At 40.6% G+C, this 25,999-nt stretch overlaps 2 protein-coding genes across 10 annotated transcripts in view; one reads left to right on the top strand and one right to left on the bottom strand.

Moving 5' to 3' along the window:
* NCBP1 (nuclear cap binding protein subunit 1) overlaps positions 1-17,750 on the bottom strand; it is a 38,328-nt gene extending 20,578 nt beyond the window's left edge. The window contains exons 1-8 of one of the 3 annotated variants that reach the window (XM_002914933.4): positions 17,319-17,750; positions 10,506-10,594; positions 9,829-9,929; positions 7,341-7,497; positions 5,075-5,182; positions 4,613-4,734; positions 3,029-3,098; positions 2,147-2,362 (exon numbers count right to left, since the gene is read on the bottom strand). In XM_002914933.4, coding sequence (XP_002914979.2) covers positions 2,147-2,362; positions 3,029-3,098; positions 4,613-4,734; positions 5,075-5,182; positions 7,341-7,497; positions 9,829-9,929; positions 10,506-10,594; positions 17,319-17,352 — 897 coding nt within the window. In that variant the 5' untranslated portion in view covers positions 17,353-17,750. Of the gene's footprint in view, positions 1-2,146; positions 2,363-3,028; positions 3,099-4,612; positions 4,735-5,074; positions 5,183-7,340; positions 7,498-9,799; positions 9,932-10,505; positions 10,595-17,318 lie in introns of those variants that run through there. The other 2 variants (XM_011219343.3, XM_034664160.1) reach the window with 2 other exon arrangements.
* Positions 17,751-17,809: 59 nt separating this feature from the next.
* TSTD2 (thiosulfate sulfurtransferase like domain containing 2) overlaps positions 17,810-25,999 on the top strand; it is a 41,744-nt gene continuing 33,554 nt past the window's right edge. For all 7 annotated transcript variants that reach the window (XM_034664163.1, XM_034664162.1, XM_034664165.1 and 4 more), the window contains exons 1-3: positions 17,810-17,965; positions 20,057-20,269; positions 23,933-24,246. In XM_034664163.1, coding sequence (XP_034520054.1) covers positions 20,105-20,269; positions 23,933-24,246 — 479 coding nt within the window. In that variant the 5' untranslated portion in view covers positions 17,810-17,965; positions 20,057-20,104. The remainder of the gene's footprint in view (positions 17,966-20,056; positions 20,270-23,932; positions 24,247-25,999) is intronic.

Genomic DNA, 25,999 nt, shown 5'->3' with positions numbered 1-25,999 from the left:
AAAAAAATGGTTAAAAAACATTACCTGCATGATATTATTTAAGTATAAGAGTAGCAAAGAGTTTATTCTTACTTACTTACTATTTACTATTGTAGACTTTTAATCTCTATTAATTTTTAATTTTTTCAAATAAACATTTTTTTCAAAGACCAAAACAAAAGAACCAAATCCTTTCCATTTTCAGGGGAACAAATACTTTGTATGTTTATGCTTTTCTGGCAAAGGAAAATGGGGACATTAGAGACGCAACACCAATTAAGTTTACTTATAAATTAAGTACAAATACACAAGCAACATCATTAAGAGAAACACATTTTGAGGTCCTATTTCTAGTTCCTCTTGTACAAAGCCTAACTACAAAGCTTCTAGCCATCTTAAACGTATATTAGATTTCCAAATAGATATCCCTAATTAGACCATTACATAATGTTGACTAAAAGCATTTCACTATATATGCAATATAGCAAAGTGGGTAGCAAGCTAATAATTCTGTACATAAAACTGATTATCTGACAATGTTCTATTCTGAGACAAATCATATATATACTAAATTTTCACTGGCCAAAAGCAATTTACGGTAGGACAGAAAAGACAGGAGAAAGAAAACTCAAGCTTGATCTCAGGTGGTAATACTTCATGCCAGTGGTTCTCAAAGCAGGGCAATTTTGCCCTCAGGGGTCACCTGGCAATCTCTGGAGATAGGTGCAGTTGTCACACCTGACACTTCCCCTCTAGATGCCACTGATAGAGGCCAGGGGTGCTGCTAAGCATCCCACAGTCAAAGGACAGCCTCCCACCACAAAGAATTCTCCAGCTCCAAACATCAACTGTGCCAAGGCTGAGAAAGCCTGCTCTCTGCTGACTAGGATGTACTAAGCAATGGGTGTGGTACTTTAGCCAGAACCCATCCAGTAATCACCTTGCTTGCTGCTAGGCTATTCAAGATAATACAGTCATTCAAATGCAAAGATATAAAATAAAGCAGACTGAAAATGTGAGTTTTTATACCAAAGGTTAATATCAAAATTGTACATTTTCTTAATTGGTAAAGTACAATGGCTGTCAACAACTTGGCTTCATAATAAAGAATATGTATATTTAAAACCTACAGTCAGCTTACACTCATCTTTGAGGTTTTTAAATTAAAAATATTTTAAAAAATCTTTTTAAGATTTGAGAGAGAGAGAGAAGAGAGTGTGTGTGTGTGTGGGGGGGGGGGGGGGGGGTGTAGCACAGAGCCTGACACGGGGCTCCACCCCAGGACCCTGAGATCACGACCTGAGCCGAAATCAAGAGTCGGATGCTTAACTGACTGAGCCACCCAGGGCTGCTAAAAATATTTTATAGTATTTAAAAAAAACAATTATAAGTATGAATAAGACGACAAGCTGGGAGGGTCAGAGAGAGATGGATAATCTCAAAAACTGGTTATTTTCTGGGGCGTCTGGGTGGCTCAGTGGGTTAACCGTCTGCCTTCGGCTCAGGGCGTGATCCTGGGGTCCTGGAATTGAGCCTGGCGTCGGGCTCCCTGCTCAGTGGGGATCCTGCTTCTCCCTCTCCCTCTGCCACACCCCCTGTCTCGTACTCACTCTCTCTCTCAAATAAATATATAAAATCTTAAAAAAAACCAAAAACATACCAAAAAACCCCAAAACACCGAAACCAAAACAAAACCCCCCAAACCTGGGTGTTATTCTTAAATAAACAAAAAAATTAAAAAAACAGAAGTTTAATAACAGTTAAAATTATTGAGCACTCATGTGTCACATACTGTTCTATGCATTTTACGTTTTAGTAATTCTATCCTCATTAGAACGTACTTTTATTATTATTCCATTATGAAACTAAGGTAGAGAGGAATGTAAGTCACTCAAGATCATATAGCAAGGATCTGACTAAACCAGGAGGAAGCCTCACACCAGCCTGGCTGCTGAACCTACTGCACACTGAACTCTCACTCTCCTTCCACGTGCTGAACAGAATTTCTCGCATAATGAGGTTAAACTGTTCACTTCACTGCTGTTGGTCCTCTCAGGTAATAAAGCACTTGAAATTAAAATGTATCACAAGCATTATTCAAACAAGATTAAGCCACGAGCACGATGCAGTACAGCCCTCTGACAGGGGCTGGTAGTTGGTCGCATACCTCGGGATCATCCGTGTAATCAAACATTCTGAAGATGACCCGTGGCATCGGGTACACCGAATCTTCCGTGTGAGGAGGTGGCGTGAAAGGAGGCAGATTGTGCTGCAGGGCTTCGCAGAGGATGCTGTCAAAGGCAAGATAAGGTCTTAGGATGTGCCGCTCCTGCCAGCGATCCTTTTTCAATTTCTGAATCTGGGCCCACAGGCAATCTAAATACTAAAGACAGATTAATTTTTAATAATTAATATATATATTTGGAGGTCATAAAAATTAACACTTTGACTACATAAACCAAAAACCATTACCTTGTAAAATACAGGATACAAAAGTAAGCCAGTTTGCAACTGAATATAGTACAAAGGAACGGTGCTAAGTTTTTGTTTTTAATTACTTTATGAAGTCTACCTGTCTGAGGCTGTTACACTTAACATTTCCAAACTGGGCATGTAAATAAAAAATAATTACATCTGGAATCCCACAGAACAGGGAATGCTTTGATTACATTCTAACACTTATTAAAAATCCACCAAATGCCAGGGTGCCTGGGTGGCTCAGTGGGTTAAAGTGTCTGACTCGATTTCGGCTCAAGTCATGATCTTGGGGTTGGGGGATCAAGCCCCACGTTGGGCTCCATGCTCAGCATGGAGTCTGCTGGAGATTCTCCCTCCCTCTCCCTCTGCCTGACCTCCCCCCCGCCCCTGCTCATGCACATGCTCTCTCAAATAAATAAAATCTTAAAAAACACCCCACTATACACCTAGAGCTATGAGGAGCTGGACCCCTGATATGAAATATGGAAAACTAGCTAACGTATATAAAAGGAATGATCTGTGTCAGAGATAAGAACCTACTCAAGCGCTGACTGTGCTTATATTAATTTACCTCTTCTTGCGGATGTGGTTTCTCAGCAGTCCATACTTGTAACATGGGCACATGTGTCTTCTGGCGTCTTCTAAACATAAAAATGAAAATCTACACTTAGGTTTTTAACAACATGAAGAGATGTTCAGTTGCTTCATAATAAATAAAATGCAAATTATAGCTGTAAAATAACAATTTTTACCTATCAGATTGGTAGATATCACACGTTTTGATAATGTATTAGATTGCTGAAATGTGGGCAAATATGCAATTTCAAACACTGATGGCAGAGGGGCTAACTGATGTCATCTCTTTAGAGGAGATCTGGAAGAGTATAATCTCTCTGGAAGGCGATCTGACTAAGTCTATCAAAATTAAAATTGTTAAGACACTTCAACCCAGCAACCCCATTTCTAAACCCCCCCCCCACAGATACATTTGCACACGTACACAAAGACATATACATAAGGATATTCAGTGAAGCACTGTTTACACTACCAAAAGACCGGAACTTATCTAAATGTCTACCAACACGGGACTCGTTAAAGAAATTATGGTATGGTAGAAGAGTGGAATACTGTACAGCTGTTAAAAAAGAATGAGGCCGGCCTATATACTTTCATGCAATAAATCCAAGTATATTAAGTGGGAGAAAAAAAAAAAAGCAAGTGAAGAACAGTATGCATACTGAACTACCATTTGTATGAAAAAGGGAAAGGACATATACTCAAATGCTAGAATATTCATATTCTTTCATTTTTTTCTTTTGTAAACATGTACATTTTAAAAAAGAACTAGTACGGCTTTCAAAAATATAGAAACATTAAAGAGATTTATCATTTAAAAGGAGCTTAAGAACAAAGATTTTTATCTTTAGATTTCTTACAGCTTTATTTGTAACTGACTAACAATATCCAAACAGGTTACCTATTAATAGATAGAATATGAAACTTATAACAAAATTATTCTGAAAGAACTTAATGGGACACAAGACCATTACCACGCTGCTGGCTAACTGCTAAATTTATGAACAAGCCCTACTGTTAGTATTATACCTAATAAGACAAACCAAGTTTTTACACCCACTTGGAAGAAATGGGAATAGGAGGATATGAGACTATTTTAACTGAAATGTGTCACATTACTCAAGAAGTATGGGCTGGGTGGAAGAGCCACTGTTTTAAGGACTTGCTTCAGCATTAGTTTACATGAAATAAATACATTGCATGTGCTAAACCTCTCTAATACTGTGATTCAGTAGGTCTGCAGGTTGGGGCTGGGGCACATTTGAGTACCATGGGTGACTCTATGCACACTACGATTTGAGAACCACTGTGGGAGGACAGAAGATATTTTACGACTTCACCAATATGTACCAAAGCAGCTTAAAAGGAGCTATGTCACCAATTACTTTGCACCAGCAAAGTAAGCAAACATTTGATTACTCTGAGGTCTCAGTAAATTATAAGAGTAGGGGAACGAAGTTACTTAGAGGAAGCAATAGGGAACTCCACAGCTTATCTTTGAGAAATGAAACTGACAGTAGTACTAACAAATAAAATACACATTTATCATATCAGTAAGAACTATGAGCTGTATCCTTACTTAAGATAGCTTTCAGTGTTGGCAAAGATGCGGTCCATCTCTGCATCTTTCTTTTCGTACAACTCCTTTCCAACCCAGGGCAAAGACGACAGAAACGCGTAAACATACCAATCTCGCCGCACCTGAAGAATTTTTAAAAAGGCAAATTTAAAATATGTGCTGGTTAATTTTCATTCATATTGTATTTATTTTTGAATGAAATCCTATGGAGGCTAAAGTAAGACAGCTAGCTCAATCAGAGCATTTCTACCTCGTATTAGTTTTACTTTTATTAGAATCATTTGAATTAACATACAGATATCAAGAGAACCCACCACTCCAGCAGTCGACTTAGCCTGCAGATATTAAGAATTTATAGTGTGATAATCTACTGCTATCTTCCGGTTTTGATGACTAAAAGACCACCAAGTGAAAAACTCCTAGTACTGCATGGATGAGATTCAGCAGAAGGGGTTTTCCTACCTGAGGTACATCTTCTTCCTGAGTTACGCTTACAAAATTTTCAAACATAGCAACCATGGATGGGGCAGCAATGACGTGACAATTCACGAGATCAGATAAAAAACGGACCTGTGAGGGAAAACAATTTCTATTAAATCTAAATGTAATATAATCACACAACAGGCAATCCTGCAACGAGTGAAACCACAGGTCTGAAAAACTACCCCTCAAGGTCGAATCTAGCCTGCTGCCTGTTTTTCTTTTGCATAGCCTGTGAACTAAGAGTGGTTTTGGATAGGTAATGCTTGAGAAAAATCCAAGAGTATTTTATGATTTATACAAATCATATGAAATTAAAGTGTCCACAAATAAATGTGTATTGGAACACGGCATGCTCACTCATTTATGTATCGTCTATGGCTGCTTTTGTTCTATGACAGCAGAGCTGAGTAGCTGTGACAGAAACCATACGAAGGACAGGAATCTGCATTTACAGGTTCCCATTCCACAGAGCTACCTCAACTTATCCTCTTCTTTTCTGTTCTCTGTGAAAACATTTTCATTGGACTACAGAAATGGAAATTTCTGAGCAGGTGTCTATTGGATGTCCTTTGTGTGCCACTGCTAAGCACTATTAGAGTCCCTGTCATGTGGGAGCTCACAGCCTCGTGGCACAAGTATCATCTCAACCCAAATGACTCCTATACTAGAAAGTAAATAAAAAGTGCTCTAGGAACAGTGATAAAGGGAATAGGGGAAAGCCTCATAAAGGAGGTAACACCTGGACTGGGTCATAAAGGAGGAGTGGAGAGCAACAAGACTATCCTAGGCAGAAGGGTTCAAAAAGATGTGTTCAGCGATCTGCAAGTAATTGTGATATAGCTGGAGGGTATTTGGGAGGCAAGCAAAGAGAAACAGGTTGGGGCAACCATAAAAGGTCAGTACAGAGTCTGGACTTAACCTTACAGCCTGATTGGTGTCTAACTTTTTTGGTAATATACTCAGTAAAAGAAGCTGATCACATACCTCCAACCATATGTGATATAAATAAACATAAGTATCATACTTAAATAGATCTATATGATATACACTGGCCCACTGTCAATCTATGTATTACATATTAGTAAGGCTTATTAATTCCATTTTCATTTAAGATAAATATTTACTTCCGCTCACCCAGTTAATCATCCTGTGCACAGGCTTTTAAGACCACTCTAGAGAACGGGAATGAACTGGGGTTTGTGATCTATAACCAACATGAGCAGAGCGAGTTACAGAAAGACCAGTCCGGTGCCACAGAAGATATAGTGAAAGGCAGAGAATCTGGGTGCAAAAGGATCAGTTAAGAGGCTGTTTTATGAGATGAGGAGGAAGGGAGCGCCTGACTGAGTTAGTTGGTAGGGCATGAGACTCTGGATCTTGGGAGTCAGGAGTTCAAGCCCCATGATGGGCATAGTGCTTACTTACACACAAAAAATTAAAAAGCATGAGGAGGAAGGTGTGAACTATGCCAGAGGCCCTGGAGACAAAAGAAAGGGGACAGACCAGAGAGCAACTTAGGAGGGAGAAGTGACAGAACTTGAGGACTGCTTACAGGGTAAGGGGGCAAAGGGAAGAGAAATATTAACACTCAGGTCCCTAGATGGGTTATGCAGTGGACAGCAGACCCTGTGTGTGGCTGGGGGGGGGGGGGAAGACAGAATGATGCATTACTTTTAGCGACTTGCAGGCAAGATATCTTAAGGCTATCCAGGTAGTATTTGGAACACAGGTCTGGAGCCCAGGAGAAAGGCTGAAACAGGACATTCGGAATATCGACTTGTCAGGAAGAGGGTCGTGTCACCCAAATAAAGATGGTTTATAATGCAATGAGAGAGAATGACAGTGCTTCAGGGAGAGTGTTTAAAGTAAAGTGAGGACAGAATCCTGGGAAACACATAATGTAAGGGGTAAAGGAAGATGACCCAGTAAAAGCAGACAGCGGAACAGAAAGGAGGTGGCAGCAGCAGGAGGTCCTGAAACAGTGGAGCTGCAGAAACCCACAGACAAAAAAGGAGTATAAAGCAGCACATGCTACAGGAAGGTCAACCAGGATTTAGAGTGAAAGGAAGCCAATGGATTTGGTAATGAGCTCTTGGTACCTTTAGTGAGAATGGTTTCAGAAGAGCAGCTACTGTGGTGAGTGGGGAACTATACTTCAGAAGAACAGATATAAATTCCTTGGCTGTAGCTCACTTCTTCCCTCCGTCCCAACACTACGTCATAATATACCAAAAAAGCAACTTACCAAATACACAGCTTCATTGTAATTGTTTGCTTTCAGTGATTCCTTAAGTTGTCGAATCATAGCTTCTACAAACTCTCCACCAAAGTTGTAATTCCTGGCATTCAGCAGTCCAACTAATGTTGTATAAATTGTCAATTTCTCAGGTAACAGGCGCGCACTGATTTGAGAACCCAGTACAAGAAAACCCCAAAACAACAGTATCATGTTAAGTTGCTCAATTCTATATTATATAAATCTTTTATCATTTTACTAATATTGGAACAGGTTTACTTTGAGCTATATTTAAAAAAGTTTTTTTTAAAAGGATTTTACTTATTTGAGAGACAGAGAGAGAGAGCACGAGCAGGGGAAGAGGCAGGGGGAGTGGGAGAAGCAGACTCCCTGCTGAGCAGGGAGCCAAACGCAGGGCTCAATCCCAGGACCCTGGGGTCATGACCTGATGTGAAGGCAGATGCTTAACCGACCGAGCCACCAAGGTGCCCCATACTTTCAGCTATATTTTTAAAACTACTTCCGAAAAGGCATAAATGCTGAGAAGAGTTGCAGGCATGACCCCTGCAATTTTTCATTTTAATTCTAATTAATCCAAGAATTAAGAAAGTAAAACTTTAATTATAAAGTTATCAAGCTAAAATAAATATAACTAACACTAGACCAGTTTTTCTTCCAATGTGTTTAGTGAACTCTAAGAGCAGTTCTACAGAAAATGTTTCCACGGTAAAACATCTGGGGAACGCCAGGTGAAACAAGTTTCTTTAATGCAGAATCATTACGGGGGAGATGGAACATTCACCATTTCTTGAACTTAGCCAACCAAATGTTACAGGATCAGAACTTCACTTTCAGAAACACTAGTCTAGTTGCTTAGAAAAAATTCGGAACTAAAACCACTTCCAACTAAGTTTCTATCAGTTAAATTGCTGATTGTCAACATGCTACTTGGACATAGAAAGATTACTTTACATCCCAGTTAGCTTACTCCAGGGGTGTTAATTTTCATTAAAGTTATTTGANAACATTCACCATTTCTGAACTTAGCCAACCAAATGTTACAGGATCAGAACTTCACTTTCAGAAACACTAGTCTAGTTGCTTAGAAAAAATTCGGAACTAAAACCACTTCCAACTAAGTTTCTATCAGTTAAATTGCTGATTGTCAACATGCTACTTGGACATAGAAAGATTACTTTACATCCCAGTTAGCTTACTCCAGGGGTGTTAATTTTCATTAAAGTTATTTGAAAAGCAGGGAAGAGGATTACAGTAACAAACCTTTGGGAAAAGCAAATTTTCCCTAAATGCTTCCTAATTTAGGTAGCTTTTAGAAATTCTTTCAAAAAGAAAAGCAAATAGGAGCTCATGATAAGCCAGACTCTCTTAAACATTCTGTATTTTCCTGAGGTGCCTAGCAGAGTGGTAGGGACAATTTAGGTTTAAAAAAAAAAATACTTGCCCTGAGAGTAACCGTCCTCTCCACCCCCAAAGCCATGGTTTCCATCACAGTTTCAGCATAAATCTCCTCTATTCTAATAAATGCTTTCAAAACAGAAGGCACCTTATCACTATAGCAAGATATTTTTTCTTGAGTCATTTCTTAGTCTAAGGACAGGTCTTCCTGAATATGAACTGGATTTCTTTTAAAAGCTGGAACTCAAATTATTCGTACTTCATGAGAGGTTAAAATGAAATCGACTGACAGCTATGATTTGTGTGTACATTTTTAAATTTCAAAAATGAGCTGTAAGCATTAACATTATTTAATTAAATATTTGAAATAACTTAAAAGTCAACTTCATATCTGAAATTTTAAAATACCTCAAAATTTATAATTTCACGTACAGTACAAAGACCCCTTGTATCCAAAAGTTGTAACCATTTCTTTGCAAAGCATACAATTCAGAGTGATCAATGTCCATCCGACAGATGAGAAAGCCTGGATCGTTAATTCCACCATTGGGAGAGGCTGTTTCATGCTTTCATATGAGACTTTTCCCATTTTAATTTATTCACGGATTAAATAATGATATTTGTTCTAGCTAACCTAACTCAAAGAAAGATTATGCCTAGTAATAGCTTCAAAAGCTTCTTCAGTCTTCTGAGAAGGACTACTATTCAACTGACCAGTTCCCAAATTTTTTTTGGTACTACTGGTTAAAAATACACATTAAACACTATATATTATATATATTAAAATGCAGATGCTTAAAAGAAAAATCTCTGAGTGTGAAGTGTCTACTTTCTCACTTAAAAATTGTCAACTCAATTCTAAGGTTCCAAGAAACAAAATGTAAGGAAAATGCTTAATTTTAGTCCTATTTATCTTTAAGAAAAAAAGAGTTCACCAAAGGTCATTTCGTTTGTATAAATTTCCCATTAGAAGAAAAGCTAATGAAATATGAAACGTAAACACATCTTTTGAACATTCCCAAAGCATTTAAGAGTAGATAATACATTATCACCTGGATTCATAAATCTTTTGCATACATACACTGTACAAAGAAGCCTTAAGATCTTGCTCTTGTAGTTAGGAAGATCAGCTTCTAAAACACCTGCCAAGCCTTCTAGGTTGCTCTCCAGAGAGCAGGCACTCTGTAGAGGACAGCATAGTAAATATCTGTTAAGTACTCAGCAATTAGCGAGTTAAAATTTTCTATGTGGTCAAAAAAAAAAGTTAGAGCCTTATATGCATAAGGCACTATGACAGGTTTAATATAAATCAATTCAGGTATTGTTCTTTAGAAATCCATAAAAAGAGAATGAATGAAATTTTAAAAACAAGCAGTCTAAGGCAGCAGGATAAGAATTAGAAATGGGAGGACATCAGCTCTCTGGTATCTCTGTATCTGATTCACTTAATATTATGACTCGGAGCAAATTACCTCAGGTGTCCAGGACTCGTTTAGCTCTTCATTTATAAATTGAGAGGATCATTCCTTAAGGTCTCTTCTAAGACTCATATGCATGTTCTATGAAGATTACTAAAAACATTTAACTCTCAATTATCTGCATCCCAAGGGTTTAAAATGAATTTACTTTGGGATACAGACGCACGGCAATAGCAGTTTCACCTAAAACTTAGATCACCAAGTTTCAGCTACAGAAATGAATCAAGCACAGTCAACTACAACCCTAAGCCCATCACAGTCTGAGCTATTTGGCACATACCTTTTCTCCTACTTTGCATATTAATGATTCCAAATGATCTTCAGTTTCATTGGCGTCAGAGGTCTTTCTCCTTTTGTGAGGCTGTCCCCCTGTTTCAACAATGTAAAAAAATTAACATTACATGATGAATCCACTATCACAAATTTTATTTAACTTTTTAAATACTATTATCTCTTTCCCACCAGAAACCCTAATTTTTACACACAGGAGAAGCTCTTAACTGACCCACCCCCTCTGTGACTGGGCTAGCTAGATTCACCAAAGGTCTCCATACCCAGGGACATTATAGTAACTCCAAGAAGCGTTTGTTATGTTCAATTTGGTGTGAAAAGTGCCCCACGAATCTGTGCAATGCAGCAGCCCTGTCCACTTCTGGGGATAGATAGGAACGCTGCTTACAACATCCTAACCACTAGTAGTTAGAATATTCTCTGGAGGGGCGCCTGGGTGGCACAGCGGTTAGGCGTCTGCCTTCGGCTCAGGGCGTGATCCCGGCGTTGTGGGATCGAGCCCCACATCNACACTCCTGTACTGCTACTGCCATTCTTTAAACTGAATTGTTCACTGAACTTCAGGTGCTTGGTCCTAAAGCCTCTTATTGCCAGTAGTACTCATTATTCTAATAATGAAAATTACGATGTAAACTGATGCAACATGGGTATAAAACCAAGTCGAATGCTTCGGAAAGTCTTGACTTGGTGAAAAAAAGGGAGGAAAACTTCAGAAGATGAGAAAGGGAGCATAAAACATTAGGATTCCTCACTAATTTCACAAGTGTCTGAACTTTCAGCTCTTCAGACTCTATTAATCATCTCCTACCACTTTGTTTAAAACCTTAATACACACACTTTATATTCTATTGTGGAATAACCTACAGCTTGAATTTTTTAAATTAATAGTGTTAAGTGTGGAACATGATACTGTTGATAAACACAATGTTGGCTACTCTCCCAATACAATTCAATTTTGACTTCCACCAATTAGATTATTAGGACAGCATGTGGACAAGGAAGCAATACTCTGTAACAGTGCTAGGGATCTGCATTAATAATGAAAATCTGCAGTTGGATATAGGATTACCCAGGAGTAAGTTAAATATAATTTCAATCTTCTCCAGACTTGTATAGCCAAAGGAACTGTGAGCCATTTTTATAGAATTCATAATCACTTACTTGACACTGTAACATCTGGCTTGAAATATATGGTGATTCTCATAAAACAGCACTCCGCTATCCTAAGCTTGGGTGTTAAAAGTCTCTTCAATGACTGAAATGATCTTCAAGTACCACTTGAACTTAAGGTGAATAAAACCAATCTATTACTATCCAGATAGGACCAGATGGAAGTACCATTAAAGGCCACAGGGTAAAGCACTGTGTGCTTTGACCCTGACCCCTTGTTATCATTATGAAATGGCTTGAATAATAAATGAATATAGTTTTGAGAGGATGATGACATAAAAAAATATAACACACACTGCAATGTGACACAGCTGAGATGTATTCCTGGAGATTCCAGCCCATGTAAAGTGGACATGTGTGACACAGTGGAATCAGTGACCTTGATTCTCAATATGCATCAAACCTACATCACAGGACCTATAAAGATTCCACCACCCAAACAGCCAAATTTGACACAAAGGTCTTCTATTTCCAGGATTTAGTCACTGAAAAAAAACAGCATAGTCAACGCACTGTTTATATAAGCTGTCAGCCAGGATGTTAAATACCCTTCTCCTGGGGCAGTGGTTCTTAACTGGGTGAGGTTTTGCCCCCGCGAGGGGCTATGTGGCAATCTCTGGAGACATTTTTAGCTGTCACAACTGGGGGAGTGCTACTGGCACCCAGTGGGTAGAGGCCATGGATTCTGCTAAACACACTACACTGCACAGGACGGCTCCCAACAACAAAGAATAATCTAGCCTGAAATGTCAACAGTGCTGATGCTGAGCAACTCTGTCTAGAAAGCAAAATATACTAACAGTGTTCTTCAGAACCAGATTCTGGTAAGGTCGGGAAACTGCAGATGGTGAAAAACTAGCTGAATGAGAGCAGTTTCTTCTTTTTTATTATCGTTTTTTAAACTTTAACTACCATTCCCTTCTTTCTGGCCCATCTACTCCGCCAACCCTTTATCTCACATCCCACCGTCCACATCCTCCCTAAATTAACTCTCCAGCTGGCTTGTTCCCAAATCAATTTGGAATCATACCCCAGTGTCTAAAGCACCCTCCCAGACCCTCTTGCAACCTAGAAAAGGAGAAAATAATGCTGCAGGAGAGAAGGTAGGATTTCTGAAGAAAACCTAGAAAATCCAAGTACATAGTCCTCCCTGAACTGCAACTCTTATTTTCCTTCTTCCCATTCTGACTGTAAGAAAGCACAAGTTTTATTTGGAGAATGGGAGGAGGCAGAAAGTATTAAGAAGATATGCCCCACTCTCACCTGGTATCTGAGAGGATATGAAGGAGGGGTGGTAAAATTATAGACACATCTGAACTCATGACAGTAACAGGATATTGAACTCAGAAAAGAACCTGGGTACACAGAATAAAGCACCTTCATTAAGAATTAAATTTTGGGAATTAGGTGACTGTTTTCACACAGCCTCAAGAAAACCTATCTATGGTAGCTCCCAAAGCAAGAACGGATTTTATATTAAATGTAACTATGCAGAAGTTTTACAATATAGATTCAAGTTACATATTGCCACTTCACTCTGACACTCACCCTTGGCTAGTATAGAAGAGAGAAACAGAAACAAGTCTTTATTAAAACCCATTTGTGGGGTGCCTGGGTGGCTCCGAGGGTTGAGCATCTGACTCAGTTTCTGCTTGGGTCATGATCTCAGGGTCATGAGGTAGAGCCCCCACATCAGGCTCCGCACTGGGCATGGAGTTTGCTTGAGATTCTGTCTCTTCCTCTGCCTTTCCCCTGCTTGTATGCACACACTCTCTCTCAAATAAATAAATAAATCTTAAAAAACAAAACAAAAAAACCCCCAAAAACCATTTGAAAGGATCTTCATACACCAATAATTTCTCCCTTGTAAGGTGATCCTAACTTTATATGGATATGCTGTACCACGTCTTATACTCTTAATTATTATAAAAAACCACAAACTGGAAAACAAAGACCAACTCTATAAAAAAGAAAGTAAAGTAGCAAAACCAACCAGGTAAAAGCGAAAAGTAACGTACCTTGATCTTGAAGATTTAAAGCAGAGGTGACCATCAAGCCCCAAACAAACTACACTCTTCTTTACAAATCCCCTCACTTCTAATCATTTTTTGTACAATTAAAAAAGCAGTGACAGTCTAAAAGATAAGGACCTAATTCTAAGTAGCTTGAAAAGGGGTTAATATGGGTTTTTGGCAAAGGTTATGGATAATATAAATAAACACTTTCTTAGAAGAACAAAATAAGCAATGTACTAAGCAGCTATTATATGTATATCCTATAATAATTGAAAAGCTTCAGAGGCAGTCTTAAAGGGATTCTAAGAAATGAGTTAGATTTAGCACTGGACCAGTATCCACACACAGGCTAATTTCCCATTTAGGATTTCCCTTTCCTTCTCTATAAACTGAACTCCGCTCCAGCTGAACTAGAGTAGTAGTCTCCTAACTTATTTTCCTGGATCCTGGATACTCTAGTCTGAACAAAGATATGTAATTTTAAAAGTGCCCTCTATGAGCTGATCCCCTACTACCTCTCTGATCTTAGTTTTTATAACTTCTCCAGCCNCCCCGGCCCCACCCCTTCAGCTCTGCTCCAGGGACACTGGCCTCCCTGACTTCTGTGAATAGGACAGGAATGCTCCAACCTGAAGTCCTTTGCACTCGTGGTTCCCTTTTCTTAGACCATTGCTTTTCCCCANTCCAGCCCCACCCCTTCAGCTCTGCTCCAGGGACACTGGCCTCCCTGACTTCTGTGAACAGGACAGGAATGCTCCAACCTGAAGTCCTTTGCACTCGTGGTTCCCTTTTCTTAGACCATTGCTTTTCCCCACACAGCCACCTGGTCTGCTCCCTTACTTCCTGCAAGTCCTTGATCAGATGCCGTTCTCAGTGAGGCCTTCCCTGATCAACCCACACAAAACAGCAAAGCCATCTCACCAATGGTCTCTACCCCTTTACCCAGTTTTATTTTTCTCCATAGCACTTACCACCATTTGATACACTATATTTGATTATGTTCTGTCTGTAAAAGGGAGGCTTGACCTTTACACTGTCCACTACTGTACTGACAGTAGTTAGGACAGTGCCTGGCACCGTTAAATATTTGTTGAATAAATGATTATATCTTGTCAAGCATATGGAAAGTCATAACAGCCAGTGACTGATAAGAGCTGACAACAATCCAGAAATGCTCAGATGTATCAACTTAATTATGACTGTTAGAATTCAGCCTATTTATTTATTAAAAGATTTTATTTATTTGACAGAGAAAGAGGCAGCAAGAAAGGGAACACAAGCAAAGGAAGTGGGAGAGGGAGAAGCAGGGTTCCTGCTGAGCAGGGAGCCTGATGCAGGGCTCGACCCCAGAACACTGGGATCATGACCTGAGCCGATGGCAGACGCTTAACGACTGAGCCACCCAGGCGCCCCAGAGTTCAGCCTATTTTAAAATAGCCTTCTATAACATTTAAACGTCTAATATTTCAGATATTAAAAAAATTTGTAGATGCTTAACTAAAATATTCAGATTACTGTTTAGGGTAAACCCCAGCTGACTGTTACCCAAGCTGTGGCAATTTATATTAAATTATTCACCAGAGTAAACTTCAATTAACTCATTTTACTTCTTTTTTTCTTATTTATTCTAAGGTTCCTGCATCAAGATCCAAATGGACGTGATTTACTGGCCAGCTGGTATTAAAAGAAACTGACTCCCAAGAAAGTTATGCCACCATCGCAATAGCAAAAGCAAAAGTTGTTTTCTACATATTCACATTCAATTTTCCAGGTTGCCCTCTGGAAACATTCTCTCCCTTTAAGGGTGCCGTCGAAGGCAGAAGAGTGGAGAAAAGAAAGTATGATAAAAGCAAGAAAATAGGAAGAACTTTAAAAGACTCAAGTTCCCTAAACCTCAAGCAATCACTTCAAGCATATTAGTTTTTGATTAATCCAAATCAAAGCATATGAAACCGTTTTCTGTGCCCTGTATGTCCGTTATACAAAAAACCTCATGTGTTGGAAAAAAAAAAACTAGGCCTGCAGCATAGTAATACTTGGGTAGTGAAGAGAAGAACTCTGGACTTGCTTTCACCGGTGTCTGGGCACTGCAAGCTATGTCTCCATGTTTATCACACTAAAACTCTNAATCTAGGCCTGCAGCATAGTAATACTTGGGTAGTGAAGAGAATAACTCTGGACTTGCTTTCACCGGTGTCTGGGCACTGCAAGCTATGTCTCCATGTTTATCACACTAAAACTCTGGATGCTTAGGTATCAGATACGATGAACTAGAATATCCTCTCAAGCCATTCCCCAGCAGAGATATGATGTTACATTATTAAAACTAAAGACATGATTCTACTCCTACTCCCAAATGCCCCAAAATTCAAGGACAAGAAAATGTTAGTGAAGAAAATTAACTAAGTAAAAAATTTTCTTCCATATTTTTTCTTAATCGTTGACATCTGCCAATGTTTGCCAGCTCTTAAGCATTAGCAGATGATAAATAAATATCATGATGAGATATGTTACATGTATTAACTCACTTAACCCTCACAAAAGTGAGAAGAGGTATGTATCACTACACTTTCTACATTACAGACGTGACAGAATCTGGGCAAGATCAGGAAGTAATGGTAGAGTCTAGCTTTGAACTTAAACCTTCTGATTCCAGTCTGGCCTCTTAACCACTACACCACACTCCTTTTAAAGAACAATATGCTAGAATATAATAACNAGCAAGATCAGGAAGTAATGGTAGAGTCTAGCTTTGAACTTAAACCTGATTCCAGTCTGGCCTCTTAACCACTACACCACACTCCTTTTAAAGAACAATATGCTAGAATATAATAACAGAATTACTCAGCTTCTTCCTTTTGTGGTGGATGTATGTTTTTGACGGACTTCTGTAATGTAAGCATCTTTTCCCTGTTTTTAACTAGCAAAATTATCCTTGGTTTTTATGGTGGCAACACCATGATCCCCTGGAGCGCAAACCATCCAAATGGAACAGAGAACCCCTGATCTCGGTCCCTAAGAGCTCTCCAGTTAGTTTTCCAGCACTCTTCCCTTCATGAGGGGAAATACACTTGCAGCTAGTTCAAAATCTAACGTTAACAACGTGCAGCTGTTTATTAGTGACCTCGTGAGTGTGGGTAACATTTCTTTCCTTGCAGCGTGAAAGAAGGCAAATCAACGGATGATGGGTACAGCAGAGCTCAGACTGGGATTCATCAGATCTCCCACCCACCGCTTTGTTCCTCCCCTTCTGAGAACCCTTTGCAGGTGCGGTCTGAGGGTCAAAACGAAACACTGGGACTAGTGGTACCTGTCACTGTGCCTAAGAGGTGGTCCGCACAGATCCAGGTGTACTTCCCTACTCGGCGGTACTAAGGACCAAATCCTGAAGAGTCCTTAGGGACTAGAGGTCCACCAGGCCGACGACTAAAGGAGTCGGGGCGGGGGAAAGCGGGGGCTTTTCAGAAGTCGCCCGACCACATTCTCGCTCTCCCTGCCTGGTTCCCCGAACGCTGCCGGGCTGTGTGTATGGGGAGGGCTTCCCATCCCTTTCCTCGAGTCCCCAGGACCTCGGCCCCCGCGTGGGCGCGGCCTCGGCGGTCGGGCAGGGCACTCACCGTCGTTCTCGTCGCTGTGCCGCCGCCGCGACATGCCGCACGCCGGGGAGCTGCCGAGCTGAGCGAGGCCGGGCGGGAAGCGCAGCAGGAACTGTCGGGCCGCCGGCCGGTGCGAGAACAGCTACGAGGCGCGCAGGTGCACTCGTTCGCGACCGGTGCGGAAGCGCAGGCAGGAAAGGCGGCCGGTGGGCTTGGCGGGCTCGGGAGCCGGAAGGCCGGCGTCTGGAAGCTCACCAGGCCGAGGGCACTCAGTCCACACGCAACCGCCCCCTCGGGCTTCCTCCGCCTCTCGGCTGCTTCCTTCTCCCGCCTTTCACGCTAAGTCCTTCCGGGGACACGCGGAAAGCACCGCCTCTTCAACCCGCCGGAGGTCGCCGGCCACGAGCCAAGTCTGACGCCTGCTGGTCCACCAGGCACACTGGAGTCCCCGCCTCAACTTCAGACCCTCCCTGGGGCTCGCACTATTTCCCGGCGGCCCTTTCACCAACAGCCCCGAAGACTTCCGGGGCGAGGTGACGTCTCTAGTTCCTTCCTCCGTGGACTCCAGGCCGGGGACCGGTGGAGGTTCTTGGGACGGGGAGCAGTGACGATAGCTAGGCGGAGACGACTCGATGAAGAAAGATCTAAGAAAGGACCAGGACTGGCGGGTGCGTGCTCACCTTACTCCCACTTCCGGGCCTTTGCCTCGTCGGGAATGCTGGGCGGAGCGATTGGCTCGGCCCGGCCCGGCGCGCGGGGTGGGGCCGGGCGGGGGGCGGCGCCGCGCTTGCGGTCCCCGGGACTGAAAGACCCGCGTGAGCGTGAGCCTCGTGCCGCGGGGTTACTCTCGGGCCGTCATCCTACTCTTCACCCTTCTCAAGTGGTGTTTGGGAAGGAACAGGTGATTGCTTTAGTAATGTCTTCAGTATTGGGTCCCTGTTTACATGGATGTGAACATCCTCTGCCCTGACGTCTCTGATGAGCACCACACCTGTTTATCTGACTGCCTTGTCCGTGGTCACTGAAATTCCACACGTCTAACTGGAACTCTTGTTAAACTCTCCTTTCCTAACCTATTCCTCTGTCAGTCATACCCATTTCAGCGAATGGTACCATCCGATTGCTTCATCCAAAACTGTAGGTAGGAGTCATTCTTGGGTCCTTCTTTTTCTTCACTTCTTACGTAACAGTCTGTCTGTAAATCTTGCCAGCTCTACTTTCAGAACAAATCCACAATCAGACCACGTTACACCTTTGTTCACAACGCTGGAATTACTTGGCATTGCAAACTCCATACCCTGACCTACAGGGTTGTGCTCTCTCGTCACTGTCCTGCTTCTATTCTGACTTTCTTCCTGTTTCTCTAAAAGGCAAGCTTCTTCCCACTTCAGGAATTTATACTATTTCCTTTGCCTCTGCTCCTAAATCCGCATGGATGGCTCCTTGTCATTTAGGTCTCCGCTCAAACATCAGGTCCTTAGTAAAGCCTTTCCTGGCTACCCGATCACTGTTTTATTTCATTCAACAAATATTGTACTTATTGACATTTAGCATCTCCTATATGCCAAGCAGTGCTAAGGATGCAGAGGTGAACAAAGGAAAACTCTTGCTTTCTTGGTGCTGGTGATCCATTCAGGAATGAACAGACAAGGTGCAGTCAGAGGAGTGATCAAAGGGATAGTAGTAGAAGAGATGAGAGGTGGTGGTGGGAGGGGCTGCGGAGGTGCTTTGGAAGGACTTTGACTTTATCAGAGTATGTTGAGAAGTCTTTGGACTACTGTTTAGTAATCTCTCTGGGGAGGAGGGCAGTTAGGCTATTGCAATAATTCAGTCAAGAGATCATGGTGGCTTGGGGTGCCTGGGTGGCTGTGTCAGTTGAGCGTCTGCCTTCCGCTCGGGTCATGGTCTTGGGGTCCTGGGATCAGGCCCGGCGTTGGGCTCCCTGCTTGGCAGAGAGTCTGCTTCTCCGTGTCTCTCTGACCCTCCTCCCTGCTTGTGCGCTCGCTTGCTCTCTGTTTCAAATTAAAAAAGAAAAGAAAAGAAAAGAAAAAGAAAAAGAAAAAAAAAAGAAATGATGGTGGCTTGAATGGGGTTGGAAGTATATCCATTCTGACAAGATTTGGCCACACTAGCGATTTTTATATTTTATATTTTTTCTGTTTATTAAAATGGGGCTTTCTTGGTTGTTATGTCATCTAAGGAGTGGAATATGCACAGCTCTAAAATTAAACGACAAAAAAGAACAAAATGTTTATAACTGAAGGTGCTAGCACGCAACTTGGTTGATTTTGGTTGTACCTGGTGTTTTTCTGGTATCATTTACCTTAAATGTTTGCAGGGCTAACCCCTAATTGAGGTGCCTGCTCAAATGCTGTTTCCTCAGAAAGACTTTACCTACTCTCTGTTTTTAAGAGCCCCTCCATCACTCCTGATTCCCTACCCTGCTTTTTGTCTTCATGGCCCTTTTTCCTATCTGACTTTTAAAATTTAATCAGTACATTTATTTGTTTATTTTCTGTCTCTCCCCACTGGAATATAAACTCCAAGAAAGCAGAGACTTTTTCTTTCACTGCTCTGTACCCATTGTCTAGAACAGTGCTTGGCATAGAGTAGGTGCTAAACATTTATTGAATGAATGGGTGAATGGATGGATGGCTTGGGCTGCTGGGCCTATGCTCATTTGCCTCATTGATTGATTCGTTTCAAGTTTACTTCAAGTAGTAATCAAAGACTGACGTTGTTTCTCCCTTGCTTCTTAGGAGGTATTTCACTGAAAGGAAGCTGCCCCACTACGGCAACCAAACCAGATGCCTTCTTTCACTTCACCAGACCAAGGAGATGACCTGGAGGCCTGTGTTTTAAGATTTGCAGACCTAGATTTAAAAGACACAAGGCTTATCAATCCCAGTAGCAGTCTTAAAGCAGAGTTAGATGCCAGTACAAAGAAGAAATACTCGTTTGCCAAGAAAAAGGTAACATTGCTGTATTGCCGTTGATGGTTCAGGATTGTGTATGTATAGTTAATTCAGGTACATCTTTTAGTAGCCCATCAATCATCAGTGTTTTCCTCCAGGGAGTAGAGGGTTAGGGAGACAGGAGGCGGCTGCCATGTTCAAGGTAAGTTCTAGTCAGGGTCATTATCCAGTGATCTTAAATCAGTGCCAGGCAAAGAAGAATCATGGGCAAGGGGTGGCTCTGCAACACTTACGGTTGAGTACTTGAGGGCAGATCCTAGACAGATGGGCTGGGTTCCTTTTCCCACCGAGGGTTAGAATCACAGGAACCCAGAAGACCTTGTCACAAGGAGAACAGACAGGCTGGAAGGTAGTTGTCATCTAAGACTCCTGATCCAATCTAGCTGGCTGGGTTCTGTTGGTTAGGAGAAGGATAGAATAGCCCAGAATGGTTGTGCACACTTACTGAGGACATGGGATTGGATTGTAATGGGAGGTCATGTTGATATGCTGCTCTTCTATTGACTCCAACCTCCTCCTGTGGAAGCTCAGAGGAAGGAAAATGACCCGACTGAGGACATGCAATTGAGACTTAGTTTTCTTACCTCCAGTCTGCTGTCCTTCTGCAGTTAGCTTTTGTTGGCTTCATGTCCATGAAGAATAGATGTCTCCGTTTATAACTTCTTATCTACCACCTCTCTGCCCTTACCTCACATAGATGTCCTTGAAAATGAAACCCGAAGGGTAAGAGAGGTTTTTTCAAATATTATCATGCAATAATTTCAGACTTAGAGAAAAGTTGCCGGAATTGTATAGAGGACCCTCATATCCCCTTTGCACACAGGCTCCATTCATGTTTCATCAAGTGTCCCAAATGGATTTTATAGATCTACTCTGGGGTTACGTGTTACATTGTGTCATCATGTCTTACATCTTCTTTAATCTGGAGCACTTTCTCATTTTTTCTGCCCTGAAATCATGACCATGACATATTTGAAGATTACATGAGTTATTTTGTAGAATATCCCTTTGCTTGATTTTCACTCATGTTTCCTTACGACTAGATTCAGATTAGTGCTTTTATCAACAAAACTATCGCACAAGAGATGCTGTCTTCATCTGGCTACAAACTGTCGGGTGATTCACAGTGGCAGTTTGTCCCATTACTGGTGATGTTAACTTTGGTTACTTAATTAAGGGAGTATCTGTTGAATTTTTCTGCTATCAAATTATTTTTTTCCCTTTTAATTACTCAGTATTTGAAGGGAAAATGCTTTGAGACTGTGTAATTATCTTATCCCTCATCCAGCTTTCATCTACTAGTTTTAGATTCTTTGATGTTTCTTTCCGTAGTTGATTGTTACTGTGATGGTTGCTAAAGGGTGATTTTCTAATTGCTTTGTTCCTTCCAGATTTAATGTTTGGCATTCTGCTGTAAGGAAGAGCTTTCTCTTCTCCCGACTTGTTTGTATCTGTATGGACTCAGGTTACATTTTATTTGTGGAGTTATAGTCCATTATGTTATTATTTATTTTGATGCTCAGATCATCTCAGATTTGGCTGAGGGCCCTTTCAAGCTAGTGTCTATGTCCTTTTGACTTTTCCCATCATTCTTTGAGCATTTCTTCACTTTCTGACTCAACAAGGTATTCCAGGTTCATCTTGTATTTTTCCTGACCCATCCCTGGAATCAGACATTTCTTCCAGGAGCTTTGGTTCCTTCTAGTGGAGGACTGTCAGAAACCAAAACCTGGAGGCTTGGCAAGCTCACTGCTACTAAATGTTGCATCTCCCAAGATCTCTGGTGTATGGAGCTAGGAAATATATAGATAAACACATACATACGTATAGTTCTATACATACGTATAGTTCTATATTTACTATCTCAATATTAACCACACTGAGTACATATCGATACTTTCAGTTCCATTCCAGCCTCACAGTTTTTCCTAACTCTCCCTTTCCCATGTTTATAACCTTCCTATTTGATGAGGTTTGGTGAGAAACCTAGTTCCTATTAGTCCTAGTGTATTTCCTTATTTGCTTATTCTCCTATGTAATCAATGTACCCAGCCTGCCAAACTGCCTCCCTTCCAGGGCCTGCCTTCCCCTTGTAGGCCTCACCCACCTCTGAGCTGCCATCTTGGCACTGGCCTGTCTCTCCTTGAACAGACTCCACGTGGGCCCTAACTGCTACTGGGCCCTCAGTGCCTTGTTCACAAGGCCTTAAAAGACAAGATAAGATTTGAAGATCAAAGTTTAATATGAAGAAGCACTTATGTTGACATACATGCTATCTCCTTCCCCCCCCCCCCATTTGGAAGGATTAACTGCAAGAAAGTCTAAAAAAAGTGTAATTGGAGATGCTTCAGTCTGAGACGGTCCAGATATAGCTGTGTGCAGCTAGAAGATGGTCCCACAGTGGTGCTTCATATCTGTTACCAGTGCTTAGGGTGCCCAATTTTGGATGCTTTAAAGTAGTCTCCAGATGGGTTAAAAAAGTTAAAAAATACACATACATACATGTATATGTAAATGGCTCCCTTCCCATTTGACCAGAAGGGAGCCATTGTTGAGAGGCTGATAATCTTAGATCCCATTCAGCCTCTGTTTGTACAAAGTTGGAAAACATGACAAACTGGGACACAATTTTTGATAACTCTGATCAACAAAAGGTCACTAAAACCACTTACAAATCAGGAAGAAAATAAATGTCACAATAGGAAAATAGGCAACAGATATGAATAGGCAAGTCAGACAAGAAGAAGGAATAGATATGAAAAAATATTCAGCCTTACTAATCAAAGACATGCAGGTAAAAACAATAGCTCTTTTGCCTCGTAGTCAGGTCAACACTAAAAATATTGACAACAAAAAATTAAATGCTGATAAAACTTGATGCTTTGGATAAAATGTCACCTTGGTGCGTATATAAACTGATACAATTTTTCTGGAAGTCACTGTTTATCACAGTTGGAAGTTTCATGTTTTTTACCCCAAAAGTTTTATTCCAGACATTTATTTAAAGTAGATGGTTAAAGAGGTATGGAAAGATGTATGCATGGGATGCTCATTCAACATTGTTTATAATTGCAAATATTGGAAACAAAAAAATGGCCATTAGTTAGGAATTGGTTAAGAGAATTATGGTACATCCATAGTTTTCTGTTTAATTTTTTTAAATAATAAGTATAAATCATTTTTATAAAAACAATAAAATTATTTTCCGAAAAACAAGTCAAAACATCTTGGTATATTTCTTTCCAGTACACTTTTTAGATTATGTTGTATAAGCAAATTTGGTCCATTGTTTTTCATTTAACATTATATCATAAATATTTTACCACATAATTTAAAACTAGCTGCTCAATATTCCATACTAAGTATACTCCATAATTTCCTTGACCGTTTCCTTTTTAGAAATGAGTGATAGTGTTGTTTGTAATGTTTTACTAATATTCGTCTGAAATTCAAGCCCTTTCCTTAAGAACAGTCCCTAACAAATTTTAGACTGAGGTATAAAGTTTACAAAGAAAACTGTTACTCTCAGAAAGTTCTTCTATAGAAAAATAGAGCATAAAACTAGAATCCCCTGTGGAAGGATAATATAAGGGATTCACTGAGACTTCTGCCAGCTTTAAACTTAAGGTTAACAGTGGCATATTTGAAATGTAATTGCAGGCATTTGCCCTTTTCGTCAAAACCAAAGAAGTTCCAGCACATACTCTTGAATGTAAAGAAAAATGGTGGAAATGCTGTCAGCAGCTCTTCAGAGACCGGATCAGCATCCACAAACATGTGGCAACACAACATGCTGATGAGATTTGCCACCAGACTGCTTCTGTGTTAAAGCAGCTGGCTGTGACATTGAACACCTCAAAGACCCTTAGGTCTGAAGACAGTAGGAAGCCTCTAAAAGAGTACTTAACCTGTAATCGTGAAGTGTCCGCTTGGCTCCCTGATATAAGCTGCTTTAGCCCTGATGAGCTGATAAGGTAAGAATTTCATTTACTTTGGTTTAATTTTAAAAGTTTTTCAGTCACAGTGAGACACCACTACCTATCCATGAAAATGGCAAGATCTTTCAGGCACAGAATTTCTCTGTGGGCCTAAGCTAGGCCAATAACCACATACTGTGTATTACAGAAATAGTAGCATATACCCACGCAGCTGGCAGAGTTCACTGGGTTTCGGGGAAGGCTACATTTAACCTTCTCTAGGGAGAGGTAATGAACAGAACATTGTATTATTTTTGAAGAGAAATTGGAAGAATCAGAAATAATGATCCTTCTACCCTGAATAATATCAGAGCTTAAGAAACGGTTTTTGTTACCAAATGTTTTCTGAGTTGACTATGTTTTAGAAAGGGTGTTAATAGAACTGGGGCGTAGGATTAGAAGTTTAGATCCTGCCTTTGAAAAACTCACCAAATTATATTACAGAATTCTAGAGGACAAATTTCTGATTTTAAGCAATTCCTTAACTATTTGGTGAATAGGAAATGTCCAAATTTAATTTTCTTTTGTCATTAGCATTCAGTTTCCCCTGCCTTTTGAAAAACTCACCAAATTATGTGCATTGTTATGTATTCCCCTTGTTTATCAAGAAAAGGAGCAAGTTAGAGAATTGAACTTGGAGTCAGAATTGAGCTAGTCACTAAAATTCTTGGTACATTTATCTTTTCACCTCTAAAATAGGAATAATGACGCCTGCCCTGCTTACCGCACAGTGTTGCTATATGAACTGTATAAAATGAGGGTGGTAAGAGCACCGCTGAACTATAACGTGCTGTACAAATATGGCCTTTTTGTTTCTGTATGGCCTTGTGCCTCAGGGAACTTGCTTTCTAGTGGGAGAAACAAAGAGAGGATACGTGAAACAATTAGCAGATGATATGAGGCAGGCTGCCTAATTATCAGTTAAATTATGTGGTGCAGATCATAATTTGTTACAGCAGTTTAGAAAAAGGAAAATAGGTTCCAAAATAGATAAGGCTTCTGAGGAGAGTGGGCCCTGCAATACGATGAGGGTATTGATGAGAATGTCAGATTCCAGAGTTGGATGGGACTTTAATTATCATCTGCCATAGCATTCTCTAAAATACGTTCTATGCAACACCAGTTCTGAAGGATGCTAACAGGTATTGAAAAGAGGTGCTAAAGACAAGTGAGGTTGGGAAGCACTGGCTTAAAATGTTCTTTATTGTAGGACTTTTCAGAGCCTTCAATAGATACGGGGCTTTCACTGAGATTCTCAGAGAGGGAGATACTGTCTGCAAGGTTTCTCCGATGTGTAATTTCATAGACTAGTGTCAGAGCATACTTTGGGAAGTGCAATTTATTTCGCTTCTCTGGTTTTACACATGAGGAAATCTGTCTCAGAGATGGTAAGAGACCTGCCCAGGTCCCACAACTAGTTAATATAAGACAGCACAGTACAGCAGAAAGAGTATGGATTCTAGTGTCAGAAGACCGTTGTACAAGTCTTGACTGTCACTCTGTAGCTGTCTCACCTGGGAGGAATTGACCTCGGTTTACTCAGCTATAAAGTGGGGATAATAATCATCCTTCTCATGGGTAAGAGGATTACATGAAAAAATGGAAGTGAAACCTTCTATGATGATGAAATGAGGAAATCAGAGTAAACTCACTTTTTGTAAAGTAAGTTGGGTGCAGATAATGTCTTCTTCAGAGCAAATACTGACAGGAGTGGCTTCTTTTTTTTTTTTTTTTTTTAATGATTTTTTAA

The sequence above is a fragment of the Ailuropoda melanoleuca genome, chromosome 7 (assembly GCF_002007445.2).
Source record: "Ailuropoda melanoleuca isolate Jingjing chromosome 7, ASM200744v2, whole genome shotgun sequence".
Classification (NCBI taxonomy): Eukaryota; Metazoa; Chordata; class Mammalia; order Carnivora; family Ursidae; genus Ailuropoda; species Ailuropoda melanoleuca.
The sequence above is the reverse complement of the archived record's forward strand: the minus strand, read 5'-3'. Positions and strand labels throughout refer to the sequence as shown.